Here is a 27,154-nt window from a genome sequence, read left to right as displayed (position 1 = left end):
AACCCTAATCCTAACCCTAATCCCAACCGTAACCCTAATCCCAACCCTAACCACAACTGTAACCCCAACACACCCCTAACCCTATCCGTAACCCTAACCACAAGCCTATTCTTAACCCTATTTCCAACCCTAGCCCTAATTCCAACCCTAACCCTAAGGGTATGTGCCCACGTTGCGGATTCGTGTGAGATTTTTCCGCACGATTTTTGAAAAATCTGCAGGTAAAAGGCACTGCGTTTTGCCTGCGGATTTACAGCAGATTTCCAGTGTTTTTTTGTGCGGATTTCACCTGCGGATTCCTATTGAGGAACAGGTGTAAACCGCTGCGGAATCCGCACAAAGAATTGACATGCTGCGGAAAATACAATGCAGCGTTTCTGCACGGAATTTTCCGCACCATGGGCACAGCAGATTTGGTTTTCCTTAGGTGTACATGGTACTGTAAACCTGATGGAAAACTGCTTCGAATTCGCAGCGGCCAATCCGCTGCGGATCCGCGGCCAATCCGCTGCCAATCCGCTGCAGATCCGCGGCCAATCCGCTGCGGATCCGCTGCCGATCCGCTGCGGATCCGCGGCCAATCCGCTGCAGATCCGCGGCCAATCCGCTGCAGATCCGCGGCCAATCCGCTGCAGATCCGCGGCCAATCCGCTGCGGATCCGCTGCCAATCCGCTGCAGATCCGCGGCCAATCCGCTGCGGATCCGCTGCGGATCCGCGGCCAATCCGCTGCAGATCCGCGGCCAATCTGCTGCGGATCCGCTGCGGATCCGCGGCCGATCCACTGCGGATCCGCGGCCGATCCACTGCGGATCCGCGGCCAATCCGCTGCAGATCCGCGGCCAATCCGCGGCCAATCCGCTGCAGATCCGCGGCCAATCCGCTGCAGATCCGCGGCCAATCCGCTGCAGATCCGCGGCCAATCTGCTGCGGATCCGCTGCGGATCCGCGGCCGATCCACTGCGGATCCGCGGCCAATCCGCTGCAGATCCGCGGCCAATCCGCTGCGGATCCACTGCGGATCCGCGGCCGATCCGCTGCGGATCCGCGGCCGATCCGCTGCAGATCCGCGGCCGATCCGCTGCGGATCCGCGGCCGATCCGCTGCGGATCCGCTGCGATCCGCGGCCGATCCGCGGCCGATCCGCTGCGGATCCGCGGCCGATCCGCTGCGGATCCGCGGCCGATCCGCTCTGTGTGCACATGCCATAACCCTACCCCTAACCCTAACCCTACCCGTAACCCTAACCCTACCCCTAACCCTACCCCTAGTTCTAACCCTAACCCTAGTGGTAAAAGAAAAAAAAATATTTTCTTTATTTTATTATTGTCCCTACCTATGGGGGTGATAAAGGGGGGGGTTTATTTATTATTTTTTTATTTTGATCGCTGTGGTAGAACCTACCACAGCGATCAAAATGTACCTGTAACGAATCTGCCAGCCTGCAGATTCGGCGGGCGTACTGAGCATGCGCCCGCCATTTTCCAAGATGGCGGCGCCCAGCGAGGAGACGGCCGGACACCGGGAGGATCGGTAAGTATGAGGGGGTGGTGGATCGGAGCACAGGGGGGGGGATCGGAGGACGGGGGGAGCGGACAGGAGCACGGGGGAGCGAACAGGGGGACGGAGGGGGGTACCTGACAGAACGGACGACTGGGGAGGAGATCGGGGGCGGTGGGGGGGGCCAGTACATGATTTCCAGCCATGGCAGATGCTATTGCAGCATCGGCCATGGCTGGATTGCAATATTTCACCATTTTCATAGGTGAAATATTGCAAATTGCTCTGATTGGCTGTTGCACTTTCAACAGCCAATCAGAGCGATCGTAGCCACGTGGGGGCAAAGCCACCCCCCCTAGGCTGAAGTACAACTCCCCCTCTCCCTGCAGATCGGGTAAAATAGGAATTAACCCTTTCACCCGATCTGCAGGGATGCGATCATTCCATGACGCCGCATAGGCGTCATGGGTCGGGAAGGGGTTAAATAACAGGATCTCAAAAAAGAACTGGAGAAGATGTGGAAGGTGAAAGCAACAGTGATTCAAGTGGTTGTAGGAGAAGTACCGTAAGTTGGGAGAATGGCTACAACAGATAAAAGGAGTAACATCTGAACTCTCCTGAATTTCCTGGTAAGGCTACTTTCACACATCAGGTTTTCGGATCGGGGGAGAGAGAGGGAGAGGGAGATTGAGATTCCATGGCAGAATCGAAAACAAAGCTTCTGGGCATGCTCAGTGTACAAAAAACTGATTCGGTAGCCGAAACTGTTCATTCACACATCCGTTCCATGCGTTTATTGCCGCAAACGTCCCTTCAGGCTTTTTCGACGCACAGAAAAAATGTTGCAGGGGACTTTTTTTGTGTACGGCAAATGTGTGTGTGTGTGTAAGGCACAATCCGGCGCTAATACAACTCTATGGGAAAAAAAGAACAGATCCGGCGTGTAAAAAAACTGGATCCGTTTTTTTCAAAAATTGCCGGATTGTGCCTGAAACAAAAAACCTGATGTGTGAAAGCAGACTAAGGCAGCCTGCTACATCCAGCAAAGAATGAATGGAGAGGTGGCTACCAGAAAGTATAGTCTGCTGCAATAGTAAACGGAGAGGACACGTGGCCACCTCTCTATTCATTCTCCACCTGGACACAAGTGCAGCTGCCTCACTTTTTAGATCCAGGAAGGAAAATCCACCACACTCTCAAAGTTGATACTTTGCAATGTGATTTTATTGATTAGCATAAGCAACGACGTTTTGACTGGTCCTGTATCTTTGTCGCTAAATATCTGAGTCACTTTAATGCAGGCTATGCAAACAGACATTGCTTAAATGATCCGTTATTCTGAGTACAATGGTAATGCTGGAGCATCCCATGCTATTGCAGTGTGTCACTTTTTAGACCCAGCGACCTCAGTTAAACAGCCCATAGAAACGGATTACGTTGGCCAAGCCTCCTGAGCATCCAAGAAGTGGAGCCCTTGGTCGTATGTTAATGGTGGAATTTGACGGAATAGCTCTTGGCTATCTAAAGTGTGTGGCAGCTTTAGACATAAGAATTTGCATTCATGTCACCAGCATTTATCTTTGGCTTTGTTACAGCTCATGGTTGAAATTACCATAAAGACACAATAGAACAATTTTTTTAAAAAAAATCAATTGATTTCAAAATAATTATTTCATGCCCCAGTACATTTTTTTTTGGTAGTAGCTGATAAGCCTCCTCCTAATCTGATAGTTATTGATCATTTTAAAAAAATTGCCATTACGTTGGTTGTAAATGGCTAAGCATTAACTTGCCACAAACACACATTTTATGGCAGATTTCACCTAAACTGCTGGATCTAACAAATCTTCAGCTTAGTAACACAGCGAATAATGCACTATTAATAATGTATCAAAATAATAAAGAATGCATCCTACCAAAAACAGTACCTTACAGAGCTACCATTGCATCCCCAACCTATTACTTTCAAAGCCAGCCATAGTGTGCCAGAAAATATATGTACACACCCAAAGGGGAAGCCGTAGCCCTTTTTTCTGGTTTACATATAAACTGATAGATGCAGCCAACCTGCGACTGTTGATTGATGCAGCAGACACCCCCTTGTTGAAAGAGGAAGTCTGAACACCAAGGCACTAATTTATAGCTTTTATATCCAAAAAGTGGCATAAAAACTTTGAGAAGTCACAAAAATCTGGCACAACTCCATTGCGACAAAATGCTGCGACTTTTTGATTTTCACTCCAATTTCTCCCAGGTGTGCCAAGATAGTGGAAACTGGGGAGGCACAGGGCGTGATGCCACAGCTCATCTAAGTCGAGATGAGCGGAGGCCTTCCCTGACTGTAGTAAGATTTCTAGAGAGGCGCACGCCACTCATCAGAAGCTCCGATTCATGAAAAGCATACACATCATCATGGAACAGGAGATACTGACGTTAACACGCCCCCTCATTAAAAAAAAAAAAAAAAAAAAAAAGAAATCCAAAGGTCTCGATGAATCGGGGCCCAAGTGCCCAGTGTCTATTTTTTTACATTCATAAAGCACCATAGAGTAATATTTGCCAATGGACTGGAACTCCACCTCTTACTTCCCAGTTAAGGACTGTATGGTATCAATGCCAATACTAGATGCTGTTAACAGCAGTTTGGTAGGAGTTCCATTCGTGGTCAAGAGTGCAACGTTACACATTATGAGGTCAGCTTCACACATCCATGAACCCAGAATGATTAGAGACCCCAATGTACGTACTGGCCGCAGGACTCCTGAAAAAAAATATATATACACTTATATATGCACGTATGTATGTACGTATGTATGTATGTATGCATGTATGTATGTACGCATGCATATTGGAAAAACACTGCGTTCAGGTCAGGAGGTTTGTGGCCAATCAGTACATGGCAGTCCATTGTGCTGAAGAAATGGAGAGATACATCTGCATTCTTAATGTGAAAAAGTATACTACCCATAAAAGGTGTATAAAGTATATCAAAATCTTGGACCTCCAAATTGAAAGTGTGTGTTAGTATTTCACAAAGTCAACATGGAGAACAGTCAGAAAATCAAGGGCCCCAAATGTTACTTTCACGTTAGATGGTAGACTAACTACAGTGGTTTCCTTCTCACTACTTGTAGTGGGCAGTAGAAGCTGGTATCTTAAAAGGGAATTGGTCAGCAGGATCAATTCTCCTAAGCAGTCTATATGGGCATGTAGGTCATAAGATGACGCATTGATATCTGTGATCTGATGTCTTATGCCAAAGAAATCGACATTTTTAGCATGTGTAAATAAGCTGTTCCAGGCTATGGGGTGGACACTGATCTGCATGAGACTCCATCTCCAGAGATTATTTTTTAATAAAAGAGGTGTTACCAGTGTGATGTGTAATGGCCGCTCTCTGCTCTCACTGCAGGGCTGTGTGTAATTATAACGGACACATCTGCAGGTTCCTCTCAGTACTTCATCTCACAGGCAGCCAGCGTTATAATACAGCAGAGCTGTGAGAGCTGCGGCAAATTAGTTTGTAATTTGACAATGTTCAGTTTTACTGTTTTCTGTTGTTTACATGTCTCACACTGGTAACTCCCCTTTTTAGTTCAAAAACTATGGAGGCAGATTCTCTTGCAGATCAGTGTCCAGGCCATATATCTTAACAGCTCATTTATATATTAAGAAAATGTGGATTTCTCTGGAATAAAACATCAGATCGCAGAAATACAAGTATCACTTTTTTCAGCTTAATATGACCTACATGCCCATATAGATGGCTTAGGAGGGTTGATCCTACTGACAGATTACTTTTAATGAAAGCCCAAGTTTCACAATTGATGCTACTGTACAGATTACTGTATGTGTATGAACATCTAATTGCAGAGTTCATTGCTGCTGATATACAGGTGCTTCTCGCAGAATTAGAATATCATCAAAAAGTTAGTTATTTCAGTTCTTCAAAACAAAAAGTGAAACTCATTTTATAGAGTCATGACAGACAGAGTGAACTATTTCAAGTGTTTATTTCTGTTAATGTAGATTACGGATTATAGCCAATGAAAACCCAAAAGTCATTATCTCAGTAAATTAGAATACTTTATAACACCAGCTTGGAAAAATTATTTTAAAAGCCAAAATGTTGGCCTACTCAAATGTATGTTTAGTAAATGCACTCAATACTAGGTCGGGGCTCCTTTTGCATCAATTACTGCATCAATGCGGTGTAGCATGGAGGCGATCAGCCTGTGGCACTGCTGAGGTGTTATGGAAGCCCAGGTTGGTTTGATAGCAGCCTTCAGCTCATCTGCATTGTTGGGTCTTGTGTCTCATCTTCCTCTTGACAATACCCCATAGATTCTCTATGGGGTAAAGGTCAGGCGAGTATGTGGCCAATCAAGCACAGTGATACTGTTGTTTTTAAACCAGGTATTGGTACTTTTGGCAGTGTGGACAGGTGCCAAGTCCTGCTGGTGAATGAAATTTCCATCTCCAAAAAAAGGGAAGCATGAAGTACTCTAAAATGTCCTGGTAGACGGCTGCGCTGACTTTGGCCTTGATAAAACACAGTAGACCTACACGAGCTGATGACATGGCTCCCCAAACCATCACTGATTGTGGAAACTACACACTAGACCTCAAGCAGCTTGGATTGTGTGCCTCTCCACTCTTCTTCCAGACTCTGGGACCTTGATTTCCAAATGAAATGTAAAATTTACTTCAATCTGAAAAGACCACCTTGGACCACTGAGCAACAGTCCAGTTCTTTTTCTCCTTGGCTCAGGCAAGACGCTTCTGGCGTTGTCTATTGGTTATGAGTGGCTTGACACAAGGAATGCGACACTTGTAGCTAATGTTCCGGATATGTCTATGTGTGGTGGCTCTTGAAGCAATGACTCCAGCAGCAGTCCACACCTTGTGAATCTCCCCCAAATTTTTAATGACCTTTTTTTAATCCTTTCAAAGCAGCAGTTATCCCGGTTGCTTGTGCACCTTTTTCCACCACACTTTCCTTCCACTCAACTTTCCATTAATATGCTTGGATACAGCACTCTGTACAGCCAACTTCTTTAGCAATAAAAGTTTGTGGCTTTCCCTCCTTGCGGAGTGTGTCAATAACTGCCTTCTGGACATCTGTCAAGTCAGCAGTCTTCTCCATGATTGTAAAGCCTACTGAAACAGACTAAGGAACATTTTTAAACGCTTAGGAAGCCTTTGCAGGTGTTTTTTGTTAATTTTTCTAATTTACTGAGATAACGACTTTTGGGTTTTCATTAGCTGTAAGCCATAATCATCAAAATTAACAGAAATAAACACATGAAATAGATCACTGTAATGACTATGAGATTCACTTTTTGTATTGAAGAACTGAAATAAATTAACTTTTTGATGATATTCGAATTTAGTGAGAAGCACATAGTGATATGTTACATGAAAGCATACCCCAAAGCAAAGTAAACTGAGGATTCACAAAATATAGTAAGAAAACAAAACTGTAAACTAAACTAGCAAACAATATCAGGGTACATAAATATTTAAATTCTTGAATAAAACTTACCCTAACTAAAGCATCATCAATGATGTGATCTCTTCGAACCTTTAGCCTTAAGTATGGGTTGAGTTGCTGCCCCTGAACGAGACTGTAAAGCACTGTGATTCTTCGCTCACTATACATGCGGATTCTGTTGTCATAGTACAGTCCCAGATTCTTTGTTACAGCATTCAGGATAAAGGGACATGTCATAAAAGAGAATTTATTTTCAGTTTCTACTTTAAAGAAAGTATAGTCCTTGTCCATTTCAAGAACATCATTGAGTGGTTCATTAACAAATTCTTCAAAAGGGATAAGGGGTTTCCTGCAGTCAATGGTTTTTACACCAAGTTCAATTTCAAGGGGATCTACTCGAGGCCCCTTCTTATTTCTTCTCTCCTCTCCCAAGAGTTCCTGGAGGGTTAACTCGCTAGATTCTGGGATGGGTTCTTCGTCTTCATCTTCATTGTGATCTGTCTCTATCTCTCCTCCGACAACATTTGCATAGTAAACCATCTTTAGGCATTTTGTTGCAGCCACAATAGCGTCATCATCATTCACTAAGTTGCGACTGTTGAATTCGTTGCTTATCACTTTGTAGGTAATTAGCTGCTGAAACGTTTCCATCATTCTTCTGATCTGTTCTGCACTATATTTTGACCACAGTCGGATCAACTTTGCTTGTGCAGCCAAAGGCAATTTGCTCATAGCTTTGCAGAACAATGGTAGAGCCATTTCCAAGTACTCGGGGCTGTGGAGATTACAATTTTCCATGACTATAATAAACAAATTCAGATAGTTGGGGTCCCTTGAATATACATTATGATACGTTAAGTCACATTCGACATTGGGAGATAAGTATACAAGTGCATTAAGAAAGGCAGTTTCTATTTTCTCATTAGAAAGTAACCTGTGATAGACCCGTCTAACTGCTTCAATATCTAGTGACACTTCTTCTGGGCCTAATTTCGGTATATTGTTATCTCCCTGTGTACCATCATTTAGTCTGGAGGATGAAGCTGCAGAATCTTCTTCCATAGCAGCAGCAGATGAAGCTGCTTTTTCCTTCTCATCTTCATCTTTATCCTCATCCTTTTCCTGTAACGATTTCAGTTCTTCCTTTGTATGCTGTTTTGCTTTGCGGAAGCTCTGAACCAAGGCGTCAGCACTAGAAAACACTCTCCCAATAACCCGAATAAGAGGAGAGTAATCCTCCCGTTCTCTACATAGTTCAAGAATTTCGTACACCTTCTCTTCAGAGAGGGAAGTCACATCTAAAAGAAAAAAAAAAAAAAAAGAGATCATCATTAAGATAATTCAGCAAACAGAATGAAAAACCTAAAGGAAAAACTTGAGTTGCTGGAGGCTTCTTGAAAGTCAGATGATAATGGATCTATCATTGATGGTTTGCCTAAAGAACACACCATCAATATTAAAGTCAAAGAAAACCCCCTTAAAAAGGTGTTACCCGTCTTTGGAGTTTTTTTTGCTGTGGAGCAAAGAACTTATTGGCAAGTAGTTTCTAACCACCTGACTGCCATGCGACTATATTCTGGCTCAGGCAACAATTCTCCTTTTTCATTTGACCTCACATCAACAGAGAAGCACCTTCTCTCCTGGTCGGCCATGTCAACAGGGCATCACTGCCGACATCATGCTGACTGACAGGCAGCTTGCCACAGTTAGGCAGCGGGGAGCCAGCTGTCAATCAGCATGATGTCGGAAGGGACGCCCAATTTTAAATAGCAGACCAGAAGATAAGCAGCTGGTTTGTTGACATGACGTCACTGGAAGCAGAAGAATCACCGGTAGGAGCAGTCCGTGACCATTTTGAACCAGAACAGGTCATCGCTGGGCAAAACAGGCAGGCACTTAGAAACTACCTGCTGGTAAGTGCTTAACCCAATAGCCCCCCCCCCCCCCAAAAAAAAAAGTCCCAGATAACCCTTTAAAGGAAACCAGTCATCGATTCATGATGCCCAAACTACTCGGAGATGGCCTCACTCAGTGCAGATATTTCAGTATTTAACAGTGGGTTAATGATTAGCAGCAGTTTATCCGTTTTATCAAGCACTGAGAACGAGAGGACTAGTCATATGATGAGCCCCTACTGTCTTCTCCCTGCCGAAGTGACATTCATCTTACGTCTAAAAAGGAAGAGCATTGTCCAGACTGATAAAATAGTCATCAGGGCAGGTGCCCGACATTCCCTCCCAGCGCACCTTTGCTTGATTGACTAGTGTCTCATGTGTGCATAAGAAGACATGACAAATCATACAGATTTGTGGGAATACTCATCCCGATAACTTGGCTCCCTATCCCCGACTTTGCCTAAAGTGAGGTTTCTGCATCTTTTTTTTTTTTTTTTTTACTGTGTTTTTTTTTTTTTTTTTTTAAACATATCAGGATTGGTAGAAAAATTATGAATAAGAAATTCAACAATTTTTACTCTGGTCACTCTTACTGGAGAACACATGTACATTAGTTAGCAGAAAAACACCGGCTCCGACCATATATTTTGTATGTATTGAAGCATCTGATGTGCACTTGGAAAGGTCATTGTGAAGAGAGGGAGAGCTGTAAAATTACCAATTGTGATTGTTGGATCCTGTGTATACAGGTGTTATCTTTTGTTGTAATCTTGCCTGGAATAAAAACTGCTGTAAACTCCTCCAAGAAGGACAGTGGCTAGCTTGAAAATTGCAAGATTTCAAATTTATCTTTTTTTTTTTTTTTTTTTTTTAAATACAGATCATTTTAGAAATTAAAAAAAAAATAAAAAAATCATGACATATTAAATATTTGAATATTTAATTTAGCCACAGAGAATTGCAAGGCTTATAAGCCTTCTCACATTGGCATGCCAGCTTGGCATGTCACTCTACACAAGGAGAAATGTAACCCCATAGATCCCACCAAGAGGCCTCTCACACACAGCCAAATCAGATATTGTACTTTACACTGACGGGTGCAGTAACATGAAACACTGTTTGCAAATAGAGATACTGGTTTGGCTTTTATTTTAAGTCATATGGCAAAACTCGTTAAAGGGCTGGTAGTGACTTTTAGGATTGCTACTTCCAATAGCACTAGAGTTCAAGTCCTCTTCCTCCCTGAAGAGGTAATTTGCATATTTAAATGTCCCAGAAGAGTATTGCAAAGCTTACAAGCCTCCTCACACTGACATACCATGCTAGGCATGTCACTCTCCACAAGGAGAAATGTTACCCCTTAGATCCAACTAAGCCTCTCATACAGTCAAATCAGATATCATACTTTGCACTGACGAGGGGAAGTACGCCAGAACACTGTCTGCAAAATGAGATTCTGGTTTGGCTTTTATTTTAAGTCATATGGTAAGGCTCATTAAATGGGTTCTTTAGTCAAAGTCTTCTGCCTCTCTGAAGAGGCAATTTGCATATTAAATATATTTAAAACATTAAAAATTCAAGAAAATCATTATACGTTGGTGAAAAGATGGCACAAGACACGATAATTACTCTCCCATTGGGGGCCTACCAAACAATCAACTATGCTAAAGATGCTGATTGCTTAGCTCACATTTGGGGGAATTGCCCATTAATACCCTTCTGGAATACTATCCAACTAAAGACGATCAAATCGTTTAAGACCCTAAAAAGTTTCTAGCCACGAACCTGCAGCTAAATGCTTAATACCGTTATATTGGTAACAAACAAATCTCAGTGAATAGAAGTCACCCAAATTTGCAGGCTAGAATAGATGGTAAGGTAGGCAGCTGGAATGACTTTTAGGCCATGTTCACACTTTGCGGTTTTTACCGCGGATCAGCGGCGATTTTGATGCTGCGGGTCCGCAGCAGTTTCCATAGCGTTTACATTAACATGTAAACCCTATGGAAACCGCAAACCGCTGTGCACATGCTGCGGGAAAAACCGCGCAGAAATGCAGCGGTTTACAACCCGCAGGATGTCACTTCTTTGTGCAGAATCGCAGCGATTCTGCACCCATAGAAATGCATTGATCCGCTAACTTCCCGCATGGGGCTGTGCCCACGATGCGGGAAGTAAGCGGATAATGTGCGGTTGCTACCTGGGGTGGAGGAGAGGAGACTCTCCTCCAGGCCCTGGGAAGCATAAATAGTGTAAAAAAAAAACGAATTAAAATAAAAAATAATGCTATACTCACCTCTCAGCGCTGCACGCGGCTGTCCGGTCTCAGTTGCTGTGCGAGCAGGACCTGCGGTGACGTCGCGGTCACATGACCGTGATGACGCCGCGGTCACATGACCGTGACGTCACGAAGGTCCTTCTCGGCACAGCATCTTTGGAACCGGAGCGCCGCGTGCAGCGCCGAGGAGATCCGGACATCAGAGGGTGAGTATAACCAATTTTTATTAATTTTAACATTACTATTGATGCTGCATATTGCTGCATATGCAGCATCAATAGTATAGGAGTAATCCCGCAGCGGAAATCGCAAAACAAACCGCGATAAATCTGCAGGGATAACCGCAGCGGTTTTGCGCTGCAGATTTATCAATTCCGCTGCGGGAGAACCCGCAGAGCATGCCGCAAAGTGTGCACACAGCCTTAAAGTCTGGTCCCCTTGGAGGAAGCTTGGTATGATGCAATTACTTTTTCACTCCCAAATGTAACTTCTCCACCTGATTTGTTTAAATTAGACTCTACAATTATTACAATCCATTTCACAAAATACAATTTACCAACTACATAGAGAAGACAAATCAGGTCCTTTCTCGTTTAATCTCTCTCGGCATTTCCAATATCTCTCGCAGTTTCAGGACTCGGTGACCGATATTATGCTTTTGGGCAGAGCTTTTTTTTTTCCCCACAACTTAAAGTTTAAAACTTTCCTGCTCATTTCAACTATCTGCCATAATTCTACGTCTGTGTGATTTTCATGTATGCAGACTGTTCAAGTGTAGGACACACTTCTTCATTCACATATATCACTGCAACTTTGCTACAATTTATAAAAAAAAAAAAAAAAAAAAAAGGAAAAAGGGAAAACCAAATACATTTAACAGAAGTCACTAAAAATTAGGTCATTTTCCGATTATAAATGCACTTTAAGGATAAGAAGAATGTATCTGATTGGGTGTATGGCTTTTTGATTGGCATATTTTCAATAATTTTTGATCATTTACCTTTTACTCTGATGTCATTTTAATAATGTGAGGGAAACAGATTTCTTCAAAACAAAAGTTTTCTTTACAACATACATATTATAGGTTGACCATCGCAAACTGGCAGTTTGTCAGGAAACTGCTGTATATTGACTAAATGTTTAACCTCTTCACAACCTTGGTATTTTTCAGTTTTCGTTTTTTGCTCCCCATCTTCCCAGGACCAGATTTTCTTATATTTTTCTCATCAATATGGCCGAGTGAGGGCTTGTTTTTTTTCAGGATGATTTGTACTTTTAAACGACACCATTGATTTTACCATATACACTGCTCAAAAAAAATAAAGGGAACACTAAAATCCCACATCCTAGATATCGCTGAATGAAATGTTCCAGTTGTAAATCTTTATTCATTACATAGTAGAATGTGTGGAGAACAATAAAACCTAAAAATGATCAACGTAAATCACAACTAATATCCCACGGAGGTCTGGAGTTGGAATGATGCTCAAAATAAAAGTGGAAAATGAAGTTACAGGCTGATCCAACTTTAGTGGAAACGCCTCAAGACAAGGAAATGATGCTCAGTAGTGTTTGTGGCCTCCACGTGCCTGTATGACCTCCCTACAATGCCTGGGCATGCACATGATGAGGCGGTGGATGGTCTCCGGAGGGATCTCCTCCCAGACCTGGACTAAAGCATCCACCAACTCCTGGACAGTCTGTGGTGCAACGTGACGTTGGTGTTTGGTGCGAGACATGATGTCCCAGATGTGTTCAATTGGATTCAGGTCTGGGGAACGGGCGGGCCAGTCCATAGCTTCAATGCCTTCATCTTGCAGGAACTGCTGACACACTCCAGCCACATGAGGTCTGGCATTGTCCTGCATTAGGAGGAACCCAGGGCCAACCGCACTAGCATATGGTCTCACAAGGGGTCTGAGGATCTCATCTCGGTACCTAATGGCAGTAAGGCTACCTCTGGCGAGCACATGGAGGGCTGTGCGGCCCTCCAAAGAAATACCACCCCACACCATTACTGACCCACTGCCAAACCGGTCATGCTAAAGGATGTTGCAGGCAATAGTTCACTCTCCACGGCATACCGGACTCTGTCATGTCTGTCACATGTGCTCCGTGTGAACCTGCTTTCATCTGTGAAGAGCACAGGGCGCCAGTGGTGAATTTGCCAATCCTGGTGTTCTGTGGCAAATGCCAAGCGTCCTGCACGGTGTTAAGCTGTGAGCACAACCCCCATCTGTGGACGTCGGGCACTCAGACCATCCTCATGGAGTCTGTTTCTAACAGTTTGTGCAGACACATGCACATTTGTGGCCTGCTGGAGGTCATTTTGCAGGGATCTGGCAGTGCTCCTCCTGTTCCTCCTTGCACAAAGGCTGATAGCGGTCCTGCTGCTGGGTTGTTGCCCTCCTACGGCCCCCTTCACGTCTCCTGGTGTACTGGCCTGTCTCCTGGTAGCGCCTCCAGCCTCAGGACACTATGCTGACAGACACAGCAAACCTTCTTGCCACAACTCGCATTGATGTGCCATCCTGGATGAGCTGCACTACCTGAGCCACTTGTGTGGGTTGTAGAGTCCGTCTCATGCCACCACGAGTGTGAAAGCACAACCAACATTCAAAAGAGACCAAAACATCAGCCAGAAAGCATTGGTGCGGAGATGTGGTCGGTGGTCCCCACCTGCAGAACCACTCCTTTATGGAGTGTGTCTTGATAATTGCCAATAATTTCCATCTGTTGTCTATTCCATTTGCACAACAGTGTGAAATTGATTGTCAGTGTTGCTTCCTAAGTGGACAGTTTGATTTCACAGAAGTTTGATTTACTTGGAGTTATATTATGTTGTTTAAGTGTTTCCTTTACTTTTTTGAGCAGTGTAGCTTACTGGTGCAAAAAAAATAAAGTGCAATTCATCAATGTTTTTTTTTTTTACCATGTTCACTATATGGCAAAAATGACCTGCCATTATGATTTTCCAGGTCATTACAAGGGCGCAGATACCAAACATGAATAGGTTCTTTTTTATTTATGTGAAATTTATTTTTTGTCTGGGCGAGGGCTTTGAGTGCCAAGCTGATATTTTATTGATACAATTTTGATGTTGATACGATCTTTATGATCGCCTGCATTTTATTGCAATGTTGTGGCGACCAAAAAAGTAAGTCTGGCGTTATGATTATTTTCTCGTTATGCTGTTTAACGATCGGATTATTTCTATATTTAGATAGATCGGGCGTTTCTGAATGCAGCGATACCAAATGTGTGTATTTTTGATATTTTTTAGTGTTATTTTGAATGGGGCAAAAGGGGGTGATTTGAACTTATGTTTTTTAAAAAAAAACAAACAACTTTTCCTACTTTTCATTGCTTCAATAAACTCCTAGGAGACTTGAAGGTGTGATCTTCTGATCGTTTGTGAACACATAGTAGTTGATCATTTCTGCTAGCCCTGCTATATGGGACGGTGTCCATAGCAGATCAGCAATGTCAAGCATGAAGGTCTCCTACAGACTACATATGATTTTCTGGTTGAATCCCTTAGTGAGCCGTGGTTATTTTACAATTGGGTGGATTTCCACTACCACTGCAGCACCCTCACTTAAGGGTTGTGCCCACCATTATATTATTTGCCATGGTGTATGACTCATGACATTAAACGGTCTTCCACAACCTCCCCTTTGTAGCAGAGTCTGGCTGCTCCTCATCCAACTTTAAGCTTTCTGTGCAAGCGTGCCTAGAATAATTTTTTGCTGCTCTGAAGGCAAAGGTTGATCACACCAATTATGAATTTGATTTAGATTTCTCTTTTGATCAAATCACTTTAACTGTGGTCAACTGATAAAGGTAAACTTATTAACACTTCTATTCCTGGAAACATTCTTTGCTGCATTTTTCCTCACATGCGCCTAATACTTTTGTAAAGTGCTGTATATACACACAGTATACAAAGTTAAACCTATACATACATTTGTATCACTGGGAGGGGACAAGATGAGCACAGGGAGCTTGTGGAAGCAAATCCAATATTTCCATTACTGTATACTATATAGGGGGCAGTGAGGGTCTACCAAGCCTACTGTAGGAGATTGGTCTGAAAACCAGAATACACAAAGGGAGTCAACTGCTGACCTCTCCCTGCAAGCATCAGTACCCCAAATTAGTATATTTGGATAGTAAAGCAGTGGCAAGTAGGCCAAAAGACTTGGGAAATGCATATTAAAGTCCTAATATGACTGCAGGTCAGTGCTCCTTCTCCCAAAGATACATATACATTCCGGTAATACACAATAGACACTGAGCACATATTTGGGATATATGATTAAGATTTACCTTTGAAGTCATCCCTGGGCCCGTGTACTTCCTTCTTGTTCATCTTTCTTTCCGAGCACTGGTTGTTATGGGCACTTTTGGAGTTGTTTTCTAGGTAAGATGAGCTTGTTCCTTTCTTGGAGGGATGAGGATCACAGAGTTTTGCATTAACCTTATATAAGTCGAGGGCCTTAATGGCTGCTGCATTGTTATCCATACGGAGAAAAGTGGGACAGGAAGCACAAAACTCATTCGTGCAGGAATCATTTCCACAGCCCTCAGTTAACTGGTGGTAGTAGCGTTCTATTAGATGCTTTGCAGCTGCTCGCTTCCTGTAGCAAACATTCAAACAGGCATGTGGATTAGTACAGCTTTCATATACAAAGCTCATCCAAATTAGTAGTCAGGCCTGATTAGTCTGGCACATAAATATTAAATGTTGAAATCCATGAATTTCAACCAACTACTGCATTTTATACCTATTAACAGGTTAGCTGTTAATAGACTCTGAAATAACATTACAACGGGAAATATCATTAATCATAAGGATCTCCTGGGTATGCTACTAGTCACATACAAACTAGCTATCCATAGAGTTCAGTGATAGGCTGAGAAAGCCCAACTGAAATGGGCAGAATAGATTTAAAGCGTTTGTCCAGTCCAGTGCAATTTTTCAGCAAGCACTTGCAGAATTCCAGCTGTGCGTAACACACACACTGTTAAGATTGAGCTCTGCTTGCTGGTCCGAGCAGTCGTTACATGACCACAAGCATGCGATTTTATTATCTGCAGTCACATGTTGACTGGTGTGGTCTTCAGCTTCTCTCAATATTATATATGACACTGATAGGATTTGGAAAATTTGCACTGGGCTGGACATCCCCTGTAAATACAGAAACCCTCCATTATGTACATAAAAAAATAGGTTCTCAGGCAAATTCATGGAAGCCATTAATGACTACAACATTTACAATATATAAACATTTTCTTCCATTTAAGGTGAACTACTAGAAGTTTTAGGACTCTTTTGTAAAACTTATTGCTAAAGACTGGAAACATCTGAAGTTATGCCAGGCCTCTTGTAGGAATAGCTTTTGTTCTCTATGCTCCAGACAACACTGGCTGGGCTCTGGCAACTCAGTTTTATCATAGGGACATTTTGCCTCAACCAATTATGTTTGTACTTACTGGACTTCTTGCTTTAGTTTTGTTAAAATCACTTATCAGCTGCAGCTCTTCTAGTCTTCTCAATGATGAGCTGTCTCTGCCCGCACACAACTGATTGGCAGCTTTCTGTCTGGCCACCACGTAGGCAGTAAGCTGTCAGTGGTGGTGGCAGGCATACAGAGATTATTTATAATCAAGGACTACATAGTAGAAGCTCATCACTGCAGCAGATAAAACAGTAGCGTTATCAGATCTACAGCATGAGCCCAGTAAATGACTCGGCACACATTGGCCATAGTTTTTTCTGCTCTCAGATGGGCAGAATAAACCTGGTGAGTAGTGATGAGCGTGCAAGCCCAGATAAGGTGTTCTCCGAGCATGCTCGCGTGCTAACAGAGCATCTTCGGTGTGAGTCCCCACGGCTGCACATCTCTTGGCTGTTCGACAGCCGTAACATATGCAAGGATTGACCAACAAACCACCAATCCCTGCATATGTTACGGCTGTCAAACAGCAGGCGTTGGGGACTCACACCGAAGATGCTCTATTAGCACGCGAGCATGCTCGGAGAACACCTTATCTGAGCTTGCACGCTCATCACTACTGGTGACAGATTATTTTTAAAGCCGGATTATGACTGGAAAACATAAGAAAGTGGAGTGCTGTCATGTGGACACTGGCAACATGTATACTCCCAACATGTAAACTACCATAAGCTAAGGAAACTCAATTTTTTTTCCAAAGAACAAAAAACACAGTAATCGTACAGCTCCAACTGAAAGAGAAACAATTTGTGCGTTTCACCACACTATAGATTTTTGTGGAAAAAAGTTTAACAAATAAGACAAGCATGTATGACATTGATAATGACTTAAAAATGGTTAATGGGGCATGTTGGTATTTCACTGGGTAGGTGGTTATTACTGGATTGATTTGGGTCTTATTGCATCCCCCCCAATCCCTGAATGGGGGACAGTAGAATGGACTGGCATGCGCACTGCCACACTACTCAAAGTCAATGGCACTGACGACAAAGCTTTACACACAACTGTTTTCATAAGCGCCATAGACTTGAATTGAGTGGCTGGATACATTAGCAATAGAGGGGAAATGGAGCATGTGAGAATAGTCCCCCTTTAATTTGTGCAGAAAAATAATTAGTATAGGGCACTTCCTGAAATAAACTGACATTATACATGAACACCATGTGCTGTACTAAACAGGAATCAGAGGAAATGTAAAGTCAGCAGCAAATGTAATGTAGTGTATACTCCACTGTAAGCATTATAGGAGCTGGTGTGTATGGGGTATATTACAGCACACATTAGCAGTAACAAATCTTATAGAAAACTGAACACATACTGTATATAAAGCAGAACTCAAGAAAACATTTTTCACGTAAATGTTCAAGGAGCTGTTGGGGCAAAATAAAACTTGACCCAGGGGACTGAACACATACTCAGCCATACTCGCCTACTGGAACCTTCCTGGATCAAGCACAAGCCACTCCGTGATCTGCGAAGAGACAGGAAGCAGTGAAGTCACTGTTCCACAAGCCACCGGACCATCGTGGCGGTCAGGTAACATTGAGCATTGCTTCATCATAAAAACACCAGATGACCAGCTGCTCCAGTCACCTGACCGCTGCAACCAATCACAGGCTGCAGCGGTCCGGCAGCTGGTGACATTACCACTTCCCATCTCTGTGCAGTCCACTAAGCGACCGAGTTTGATATTTTTTACATAACCAGTGCTCAAGTCAAAGTGTCTTACTCTGCCCACACAACCCTTTTAACCATTTTTCTAACTAAATCAACACTAGCGTTAGTAGTAGTACCAACATACAGTTAAAGCTCTTGAAGTTGGTCATTTTTTATAATAACCAGTTATTAAAGCAAACGCATTTGGTTCTTTAATGTAATCTGTATGCATCTTTTCCATATTTTACATTTATGCCATATAAAGCTGGTATGATCCATCACAGACTGAAATGTTTAAATTCAAGCACTTCATATTTTTGGAGCATAAAGGGTTGCTGGTTTAGAACTGTGCTCCTTCTAAGCTTTCCTTGCACTTCGGTGATCCCAGTCACTCGGCTCCGTCCCGATTCATTGCTCCCTTACAATAATTTTTAACAATCTCTCCCATATAGTTTGTAATATTAATTTGCAGGATATTTTATGCTCCCCCCCCCCCCCCCCCCCAAGTTTGTATTTTGATATCAAGCATTTTTTTTTTTATTAATTCAGACTGCTGAGACTTCCAGCTTACATGAAGCCTACAACTATTAGTATTGGGGAAGGTGGACTGTCACTCTTCAGGGCTCCATATTCACATTGATGACATTGCTTATATGCCTAGCTTACACTCTGGCCGAGCTAAATATTAATATGATCTACAGCCAAGGCATTGCAGTGGTACTAGAAGTAAAACTGCACATGTCCAAAGCCAACACACAGCTAGAGTCTCCTTTAAAGTAAGCTCAGGAACATCTCGACGCATGGCTACAAGCCAGGGGTTACTGCTATAAATACACAGCCTCTGAAAGCACGTGCTTGCTTACTTCAATGTTTGGAGACTTCTTGATGCCGACATAGCTTCTGCATGCAGGACTCTCGTGCTTAACATAGTGAATGCATGTGAAATGGTACAAGCAAAAGCCAGGCAAAGAGTAGACACTTGAATAATGTCCATCACATGCAAAGTGCTCCAGATTCTTGTAGAGCCAGCGCACAGGGGGAACACTGAAATAGTGGCACTGACACGGTATAGAATTAGGAATGTAAAAGCTGAGAAAATGCTTTGCTTCCATTAATCATATGTAAAGTGCGATTATGGTGACGCTTGTTATATGGGCTGCAGAGAAAAGCTGCGAGTGTTCCTCCACTTCAGATTTACTTTTTCATTTAAAAAAAAAAAAGAAAAATAATAATTACTGAGCTAAAGTTTCACAGTGAAAAAGCCACAGCTGTAAATATTGCTGCAAATTCTGTTGCTGAAATCATATGTTATTTGCAGCATTTAAAACATTTCTTAAAAAGTTACCCACAGCGCTGTTACAGTAACATGTAGCGGACTTTCCATCAGCACAGAATAAGCTGTGAATATGCCCTGTGATCATATACCCATACAGTCATTGCCAAAAGTATTCACACCCCTGCAATTCTGTCAGATACTCAGTTTCTTCCTGAAAATGATTGCAAACACAAATTCTTTGGTATTATCTTCATTTAATTTGTCTTAAATGAAAAAAAAAAAAACACAAAAGAGAATGAAGCAAAACATTGATCATTTGACACAAAACTCCAAAAATGGGCCAGACAAAAGTATTGGCACCCTCAGCCTAATACTTGGTTGCACAACCTTTAGCCAAAATAACTGCGACCAACCGCTTCTGGTAACCATCAATGAGTTTCTTACAATGCTCTGCTGGAATTTTAGACCATTCTTCTTTGGCAAACTGCTCCAGGGCCCTGATATTTGAAGGGTGCCTTCTCCAAACTGCCATTTTTAGATCTCTCCACGGGCGTTCTATGGGATTCAGGTCTGGACTCATTGCTGGCCACCTTAGAAGTCTCCAGTGCTTTCTCTCAAATCATTTTCTAGTGCTTTTTGAAGTGTGTTTTGGGTCATTGTCCTGCTGGAAGACCCATGACCTCTGAGGGAGACCCAGCTTTCTCACACTGGGCCCTACATTATGCTGCAAAATTTGTTGGTAGTCTTCAGATTTCATAATGCCATGCACACGGTCAAGCAGTCCAGTGCCAGAGGCAGCAAAGCAGCCCCAAAACATCAGTGAACCTCTGCCATGTTTGACTGTAGGGACCGTGTTCTTTTCTTTGAATGAATCTTTTTTTCTCCTGTAAACTCTATGTTGATGCCTTTGCCCAAAAAGCTCTACTTTTGTCTCTTCCGACCAGAGAACATTCTTCCAAAACGTTTTAGGCTTTTTCAGGTAAGTTTTGGCAAACTCCAGCCTGGCTTTTTTATGTCTCGGGGTAAGAAGTGGGGTCTTCCTGGGTCTCCTACCATACAGTCCCTTTTCATTCAGATGCCGACGGATAGTACGGGTTGACACTGTTGTACCCTCGGACTGCAGGGCAGCTTGAACTTGTTTGGATGTTAGTCGAGGTTCTTTATCCAACATCCGCACAATCTTGCATTGAAATCTCTTGTCAATTTTTCTTTTCCGTCCACATCTAGGGAGGTTAGCCACAGTGCCATGAGCTTTAAACTTCTTGATGACACTGCGCACGGTAGACACAGGAACATTCAGGTCTTTGGAGATGGACACAGGACAGGGGTTGAGTCAACTTTAATCCATGTCAACTGGCTTCAAGTGTGATTTAGTTATTGCCAACACCTGTTAGGTGCCACAGGTAAGTTACAGGTGCTGTTAATTACACAAATTAGAGAAGCATCACATGATTTTTCCTACAGTGCCAATACTTTTGTCCACCCCCTTTTTATGTTTGGTGTGGAATTATATCCAATTTGGCTTTAGGACAATTCTTTTTGTGTTTTTTCATTTAAGACAAATTAAATGAAGATAATAATACCAAAGAATTTGTGTTTGCAATCATTTTCAGGAAGAAACTGATTACACAGGTCAACAAAAAAAAATTTTTTTTCTGGTGTCCAAAATATTTTAATGAATTTGGGGTATTTTTGGGGTGCTGATTCTGAATATGCTATCAGTTTTGCCAGATTGGCTCAAGTTTTTGACATTTTTGGTATCTTATTTATAGCACTTGTTGGTAAATGCGACGCATCATCTCATTAATTTCTTTGGATTAGTACTTGAACTGAGCAGGTCTCAATATAGTTTTGTGTTAATTAGTGTTCTAAAAGTTTGTTCATAGCTTGATTTTTGCACTAACTTTATGTTGTTGTCTGTTTTCCAGTGAAAAGCATGAACTCATCAAGAAGAAGTTGTCTTAACGATCCAGACTCATTCTGTTACATTTGTGGTGAATACACACTGCCAAAACATAGAAGAAACATAACAGACTTCGTAAAAAAAGTGTATTTTGCCTATTTTGGGGTTATGCTTGGGGACCAAGACAAGTTTTGGGCACCACACATAGTGTGCAAAGCATGTATCGAATTATTACGAAAATGGAGCAAAGGACAAAGAAAAAGCTTCAAATTTGGTGTTCCAATGGTGTGGAGAGAGCCAAAAAATCATCATGATGACTGTTATTTCTGTGCAGTGCAAGTGCAAGGATTCAATAAGCATAAGAAACGAAAATGGGAGTAACATGGAATCTGCAAGAAGGCCTGTCCCTCATTGTGAAGATGTGCCTGTACCTGTGTTTACCATAAATAACAGTCATCATGATGATTTTTTGGCTCTCTCCACACCATTGGAACACCAAATTTGAAGCTTTTTCTTTGTCCTTTGCTCCATTTTCGTAATAATTCGATACATGCTTTGCACACTATGTGTGGTGCCCAAAACTTGTCTTGGTCCCCAAGCATAACCCCAAAATAGGCAAAATACACTTTTTTTACGAAGTCTGTTATGTTTCTTCTATGTTTTGGCAGTGTGTATTCACCACAAATGTAACAGAATGAGTCTGGATCGTAAAGACAACTTCTTCTTGATGAGTTCATGCTTTTCACTGGAAAACAGACAACAACATAAAGTTAGTGCAAAAATCAAGCTATGAACAAACTTTTAGAACACTAATTAACACAAAACTATATTGAGAACTGCTCAGTTCAAGTACTAATCCAAAGAAATTAATGAGATGATGCGTCGCATTTACCAACAAGTGCTATAAATAAGATACCAAAAATCTCAAAAACTTGAGCCAATCTGGCAAAACTGATGACATATTCAGAATCAGCACCCCAAAAATACCCTAAATTCGATGAAATATCTTTGGCACCAAAAATGCTGTTGACCAGTGTTATTATCTGACAGAATTGCAGGGGTGTCAATACTTTTGGCCATGACTGTATATACCCATAAGTGGGTATTTGGGGCCAAAAGAAGACCTTTCACTGGAGACTGAGTGGGACATCCATGTGAATCTCTGGTTTTCAGGGTACGACAGAAGCCCTGATAAAGCCACTAACAAGTGGCAAAAACAAAGTGCACACAACTATAGACAAGAGATATGCTAACTGATGAACATATCTATTGAATAGTTGCTTTGCACTATTAGATTTTCCTCAGTTGTTGGTTGCTGGGCAGAGCCAAGTACTGTAAAGCACATGCACCGGGAGATAAAGAGTGCTGATGACCAGAGTGTAGTACGCCTGTGCAGGAGCACATGGGAACACTGTGTAGATGATGTCAGCCACATGAAGCAGGCAAGGACGACTGCAATTGGAAGGGGAGAAGAGGCGCCGAAGCAAGACCAGCAATGCCCAATGGTTTGGGGGGGTGGGGTTATATAAAAAAATTTTTTTAGCTATGTAGTGGAGGTTGGGGACTTACATACAGGTTGCTAGACTGCTGTAAAAGAGGTCGTCCACTACTTTTTCACAGATGACCCATTCTTAGGACGTTACCAATGACTGATCGTCCGGTGTCCGACACCCAGCACCCCCGCCGGTCAGCTGGCATTGGTGTTGGCAGCCGACCATACATACTCACTTGAGGAGCTGGTCATCTTCTGATTGTGTCCGCCGCTGGGTACTACACATCCGCCTGCTATTCAAAATCAGTAGGAGGTGGATGTGTAGCACCCTGCAGTGGCCACTATCAGAAGACAGCCAGCTCCACAAGGGAGAATTTCTGGTCGGTGGCCGCTGATAACAGCTGAGCGGCAGGAGTACTATTGCTCTACATCTATAGATTTAATGAAATTAACAACATTAACGTTAGCTGCAGAAGTTCTCCAAGGAAGCAGCATGTGACGCAGCGCGGAAGGCTCATGTCCTACATGAAGCTGACAATGGGCATAACATATGCATGATTTTATCACGGTTTTGTGTGTTTTTTGATTGAGAGGTTTGATTTTCTTTTGGGCGATAGGTAGTTTATAGCAATATGCTTAGCAAATTGCTGGTCATTGCAAAAAAAAAAAAATTTATATATATATATATATATATATATATATATATATATATATATATATATATATATATATATATATATATATATATATATATATATATATATAAAACTAAAGGTCTGATCATTTCCCCCAAATTGTCAGATTTTGACACCGACAGAAATTTTCTGACAACTGGTCGATCACTTATCTATATAGTTCAGGCCACTTGAAAAATCAAAAAACAGACTCCCACAGGGTGCTCACAATTCGTTTATGCAAGAAGGACGAAGAAAGTGTGTGATCATTGTAAAATACATTTTACATTGGGCATAAGTGCTTACTTTACCATTCTGAAAAGTGGAGGTGCACTTGTTAGTAAAATGCGTATGAGTACGACAAATCCATAAGCGTAAGAGCAGTAATGGGCTAGTGTCATCAGTTATCTGTATGGAGCAGGCAATGTGGTCCAAAGTGGCGATGGTGTGTTAGCGGGGAGGCTGGGGTCAGCTGCTACGTGTGCCATAAAAAGGGCTGACGTCCTTAGAAAACTTTACCCTGTGTGTGGCTAACTGGACTTCTCAAGCGTAATTTTCCATCTTGCAGTCTTGTCTAACACAATCGTGTGACCAGGACTGAATGGAAAGCGCATTAAGGGACAGCACCAGCTAGTTTGTAATTTGCAGTGATATGGTCTCAAGGACATTTACACAAGTCCATCGAGTAGATATTTTATTGTCCCATCATACTTACATTCGGCTATTTTCTAGGTTTTCTGAATTAGGATCTCCTGGTGATCTGCAATACAGACAGATTTAGATGTACTTTAATAAGATGTTCAATACGGCAGAAAAAAACAGCACATCCGCACAATAAAAAATATGACATACTATATACTCCAAGACAGCTTAAATGATGAGACAGTGTCAGAAAAATATCACCTGCATACAGAATAGGTGATAAAGAGTGAAAGATTTTTTTTCTAACTTTTTACACACCCAACAATGGTTTATTCCCAATAATAAAAGTTATCAGCTGATCTTAGTACACAACCACTAGGAACTCAAATGTCACAAGAAAGGGGGGCTTAGAAGCGCCTCTTTAGAATGAGTCAGTGACAGCTTATGCATGGCGCTCCATTCATCCTCTGTAGGACTAACGGAGTACAGCATTTGGTTTGGCCATCTCTGACAGTCACATAATGAATGAATGAATACAATCTGACGGGACAATTCAAAGCTCCATTCTCGGGATAAGGGCTCACATGAGCGCATAACACGGCCAAGTGCTATCCGATGTTTCATATGACAGCACTGGGACCAATGTTATTCTATGGGGTGGTGCAGATCTGCTATTTTTTCCTCTGGCCGCTTTGGTATAAGAAAAAAGTGGCACCATGCTGCGAGTGGAGGAATTTGTATTATTCATATTCATATAAAGCTATGAGTGTGTGTGAAACATCAGACTGCAATTAGATGTCATCTGAGTGTAGTCCAGCATTCACGGACTCCGATGATGTAGAAGATGGGAAGCTTCGTCTTCTCTCATGTGAGAATCAGATCACACTAAGACGACAGGTCAAATTCTAACAGAGTTTGAGCAGAGTGTTATCGGCATAATTGAGCTGATTCTCTCATCGCTTGTGTGACGGCGGCCTAAATAGGGGTCATAACAGTCAGACCCCACTGATCAGCAATATATCAACTACCTTGTGCAGGGCTGTGGAGTCGGAGTCGTGGAGTCAGAGCCCATTTTGGTGGAGTCGGAGTCATGGAAATTGAGGAGTCGGAGGTTTGGCTTACCGATTCCACGGCTCCGACCTTGTGGTTAGGAATACCCATTTTACAAGGACGCCTGTACACAAGTGAAAACAGTTCTTCAAGGGAAGCATCTGATCCTATATAAAACATTCAATTTCTGGTGTAAGCATTAGCGTCATCCCACAAGTGTTCCCGCTGCATTCTCCATGAAAATTACAACCACATGTGATGGAAAAGAATCCATTGCAGATCCACAGCTAAATATGTCTGTATTGCAAATTTTGTTGCGGGTTTGCTGCAGATTTCACCCTACACAATGAAAAGGCAGACAGAAGATATGGACACACTGTAAATTGAAAATCTGCAGGGCATGTCAATTTATGGGTGGAAATTATTTAGAAGAATGCAATTTGTTAACATCTCATCCACTTCTACTGTAATCCATTGGATTTTCTATATGAATTTCAGGACAGAAAATCTGCAGTATATCCACATGTAAACATATCTCTAGGATGATACATTATATGAAGCTTAAAATTAGCTCTGCACAAGAAGGAAGAAAACTTACCGTATTTGTATCTTCCTATAGTAACAGTTTACTAATACACAAAGGCCTGGTGCACACGATGCGGAAGTAGCAGTGATTTGGGACACAGTATGTTCGCTGCATCCAAAGTGCTGCTGTCTATTAAACGCAGGTAAATCCACGTGTTCACTGAACCGTGCAGATTCACTGCATCCAATACATTTCTATTTATGTAATTTCTCCAAAAAGAGAAATTGACTTGTTGCAGTCTTGATAGATGTGCCGCATGTCAGTCTCCGCGGGTGACCCGCATGCAACTATGGATGCATAGTGGACATGAGATTTGTAGAAATCCCATCCACTCTGCTGTAACGTGTGGCCGCTAAGGGTTTGACGTTGCATAAATATGCAGCGTCAAACCTGCAGCAAGTACTGATCGTGGGCACGTACCCTAATAAGAGCCCATATTACACCACTGTAATAGCCATGGCCACAAATCATCAAAACTCACATTAATTGCTCTCTCATTATGCTGTATTAATAAAGGGATAAATGGTGGGTTCGGGGTGTTCTTGAGAAATTAATACTTTCTTTTTATTTATAGCTCAATGCCTAGAAGACGGAACACAGCTGCTGTCTATCTTGTAAGCACTGTGCTGAAGATTGGCAAGACTGGGCGGTACACTGCTCGCTGGAGCTATCCTGGGTAGCTGCAAAAACATCATTACAAGCTTGAAATAAAAGCTTGTAAGCACAGTGCAAGTTGTGATATCCGCAGTGGTCGGTCTCCAGGGCAAGGGGCTGTAGATTAAATTAAAGGAAATATCTCAAAAAGTATTAAGCAGTAAATTGCTTGTGTATATTTAATCAATATAAATCAATACCAATTTTTGGTTTCAACAGTCACTCTGTGCTGATTGAGTCCTGTTAATGCAGGATCTACAATGGGACGTGAAGATCCAATCTGGAGAGGTTATGTTTAAGCAATGCAAATGTATGGAATCTGCAACATATGTCTATAATAGAAAATGTCTGACTTTTGGCCCTGGTGGACAAGAGGCAATATTCACATCAAATGTTCATCCGCTGGTCACCTACTTAATGCCAACATAGATTTGGTATGTTAGCAACACAGAGGAAACCGAAGCGAGTGACTGCAGGATCAGACTGTACTGTGTGTATTTGTTGTCTGTTTCCAGGACACGAGTCCTTAGAGGAGC

At 42.3% G+C, this 27,154-nt stretch overlaps 1 protein-coding gene and 1 long non-coding RNA gene across 5 annotated transcripts in view; one reads left to right on the top strand and one right to left on the bottom strand.

Moving 5' to 3' along the window:
* Positions 1–26,846, top strand: part of LOC143816461 (uncharacterized) — a 55,293-nt gene extending 28,447 nt beyond the window's left edge. For both annotated transcript variants that reach the window (XR_013223950.1, XR_013223949.1), the window contains one exon: positions 26,539–26,846. This is a non-coding gene — a long non-coding RNA (uncharacterized LOC143816461). The remainder of the gene's footprint in view (positions 1–26,538) is intronic.
* The window catches only part of UBE3A (ubiquitin protein ligase E3A), a 70,793-nt gene that overhangs the window by 29,664 nt on the left and 13,975 nt on the right, over positions 1–27,154 (bottom strand). For all 3 annotated transcript variants that reach the window (XM_077296857.1, XM_077296856.1, XM_077296855.1), the window contains exons 2-4: positions 24,402–24,446; positions 15,496–15,806; positions 7,045–8,291 (exon numbers count right to left, since the gene is read on the bottom strand). In XM_077296857.1, the coding sequence (XP_077152972.1) occupies positions 7,045–8,291; positions 15,496–15,806; positions 24,402–24,403 (1,560 nt within the window). In that variant the 5' untranslated portion in view covers positions 24,404–24,446. The remainder of the gene's footprint in view (positions 1–7,044; positions 8,292–15,495; positions 15,807–24,401; positions 24,447–27,154) is intronic.

The sequence above is a fragment of the Ranitomeya variabilis genome, chromosome 3, assembly GCF_051348905.1.
Source record: "Ranitomeya variabilis isolate aRanVar5 chromosome 3, aRanVar5.hap1, whole genome shotgun sequence".
Taxonomy (NCBI): Eukaryota; Metazoa; Chordata; class Amphibia; order Anura; family Dendrobatidae; genus Ranitomeya; species Ranitomeya variabilis.
This window is presented reverse-complemented; position numbering and strand designations above follow the sequence as displayed.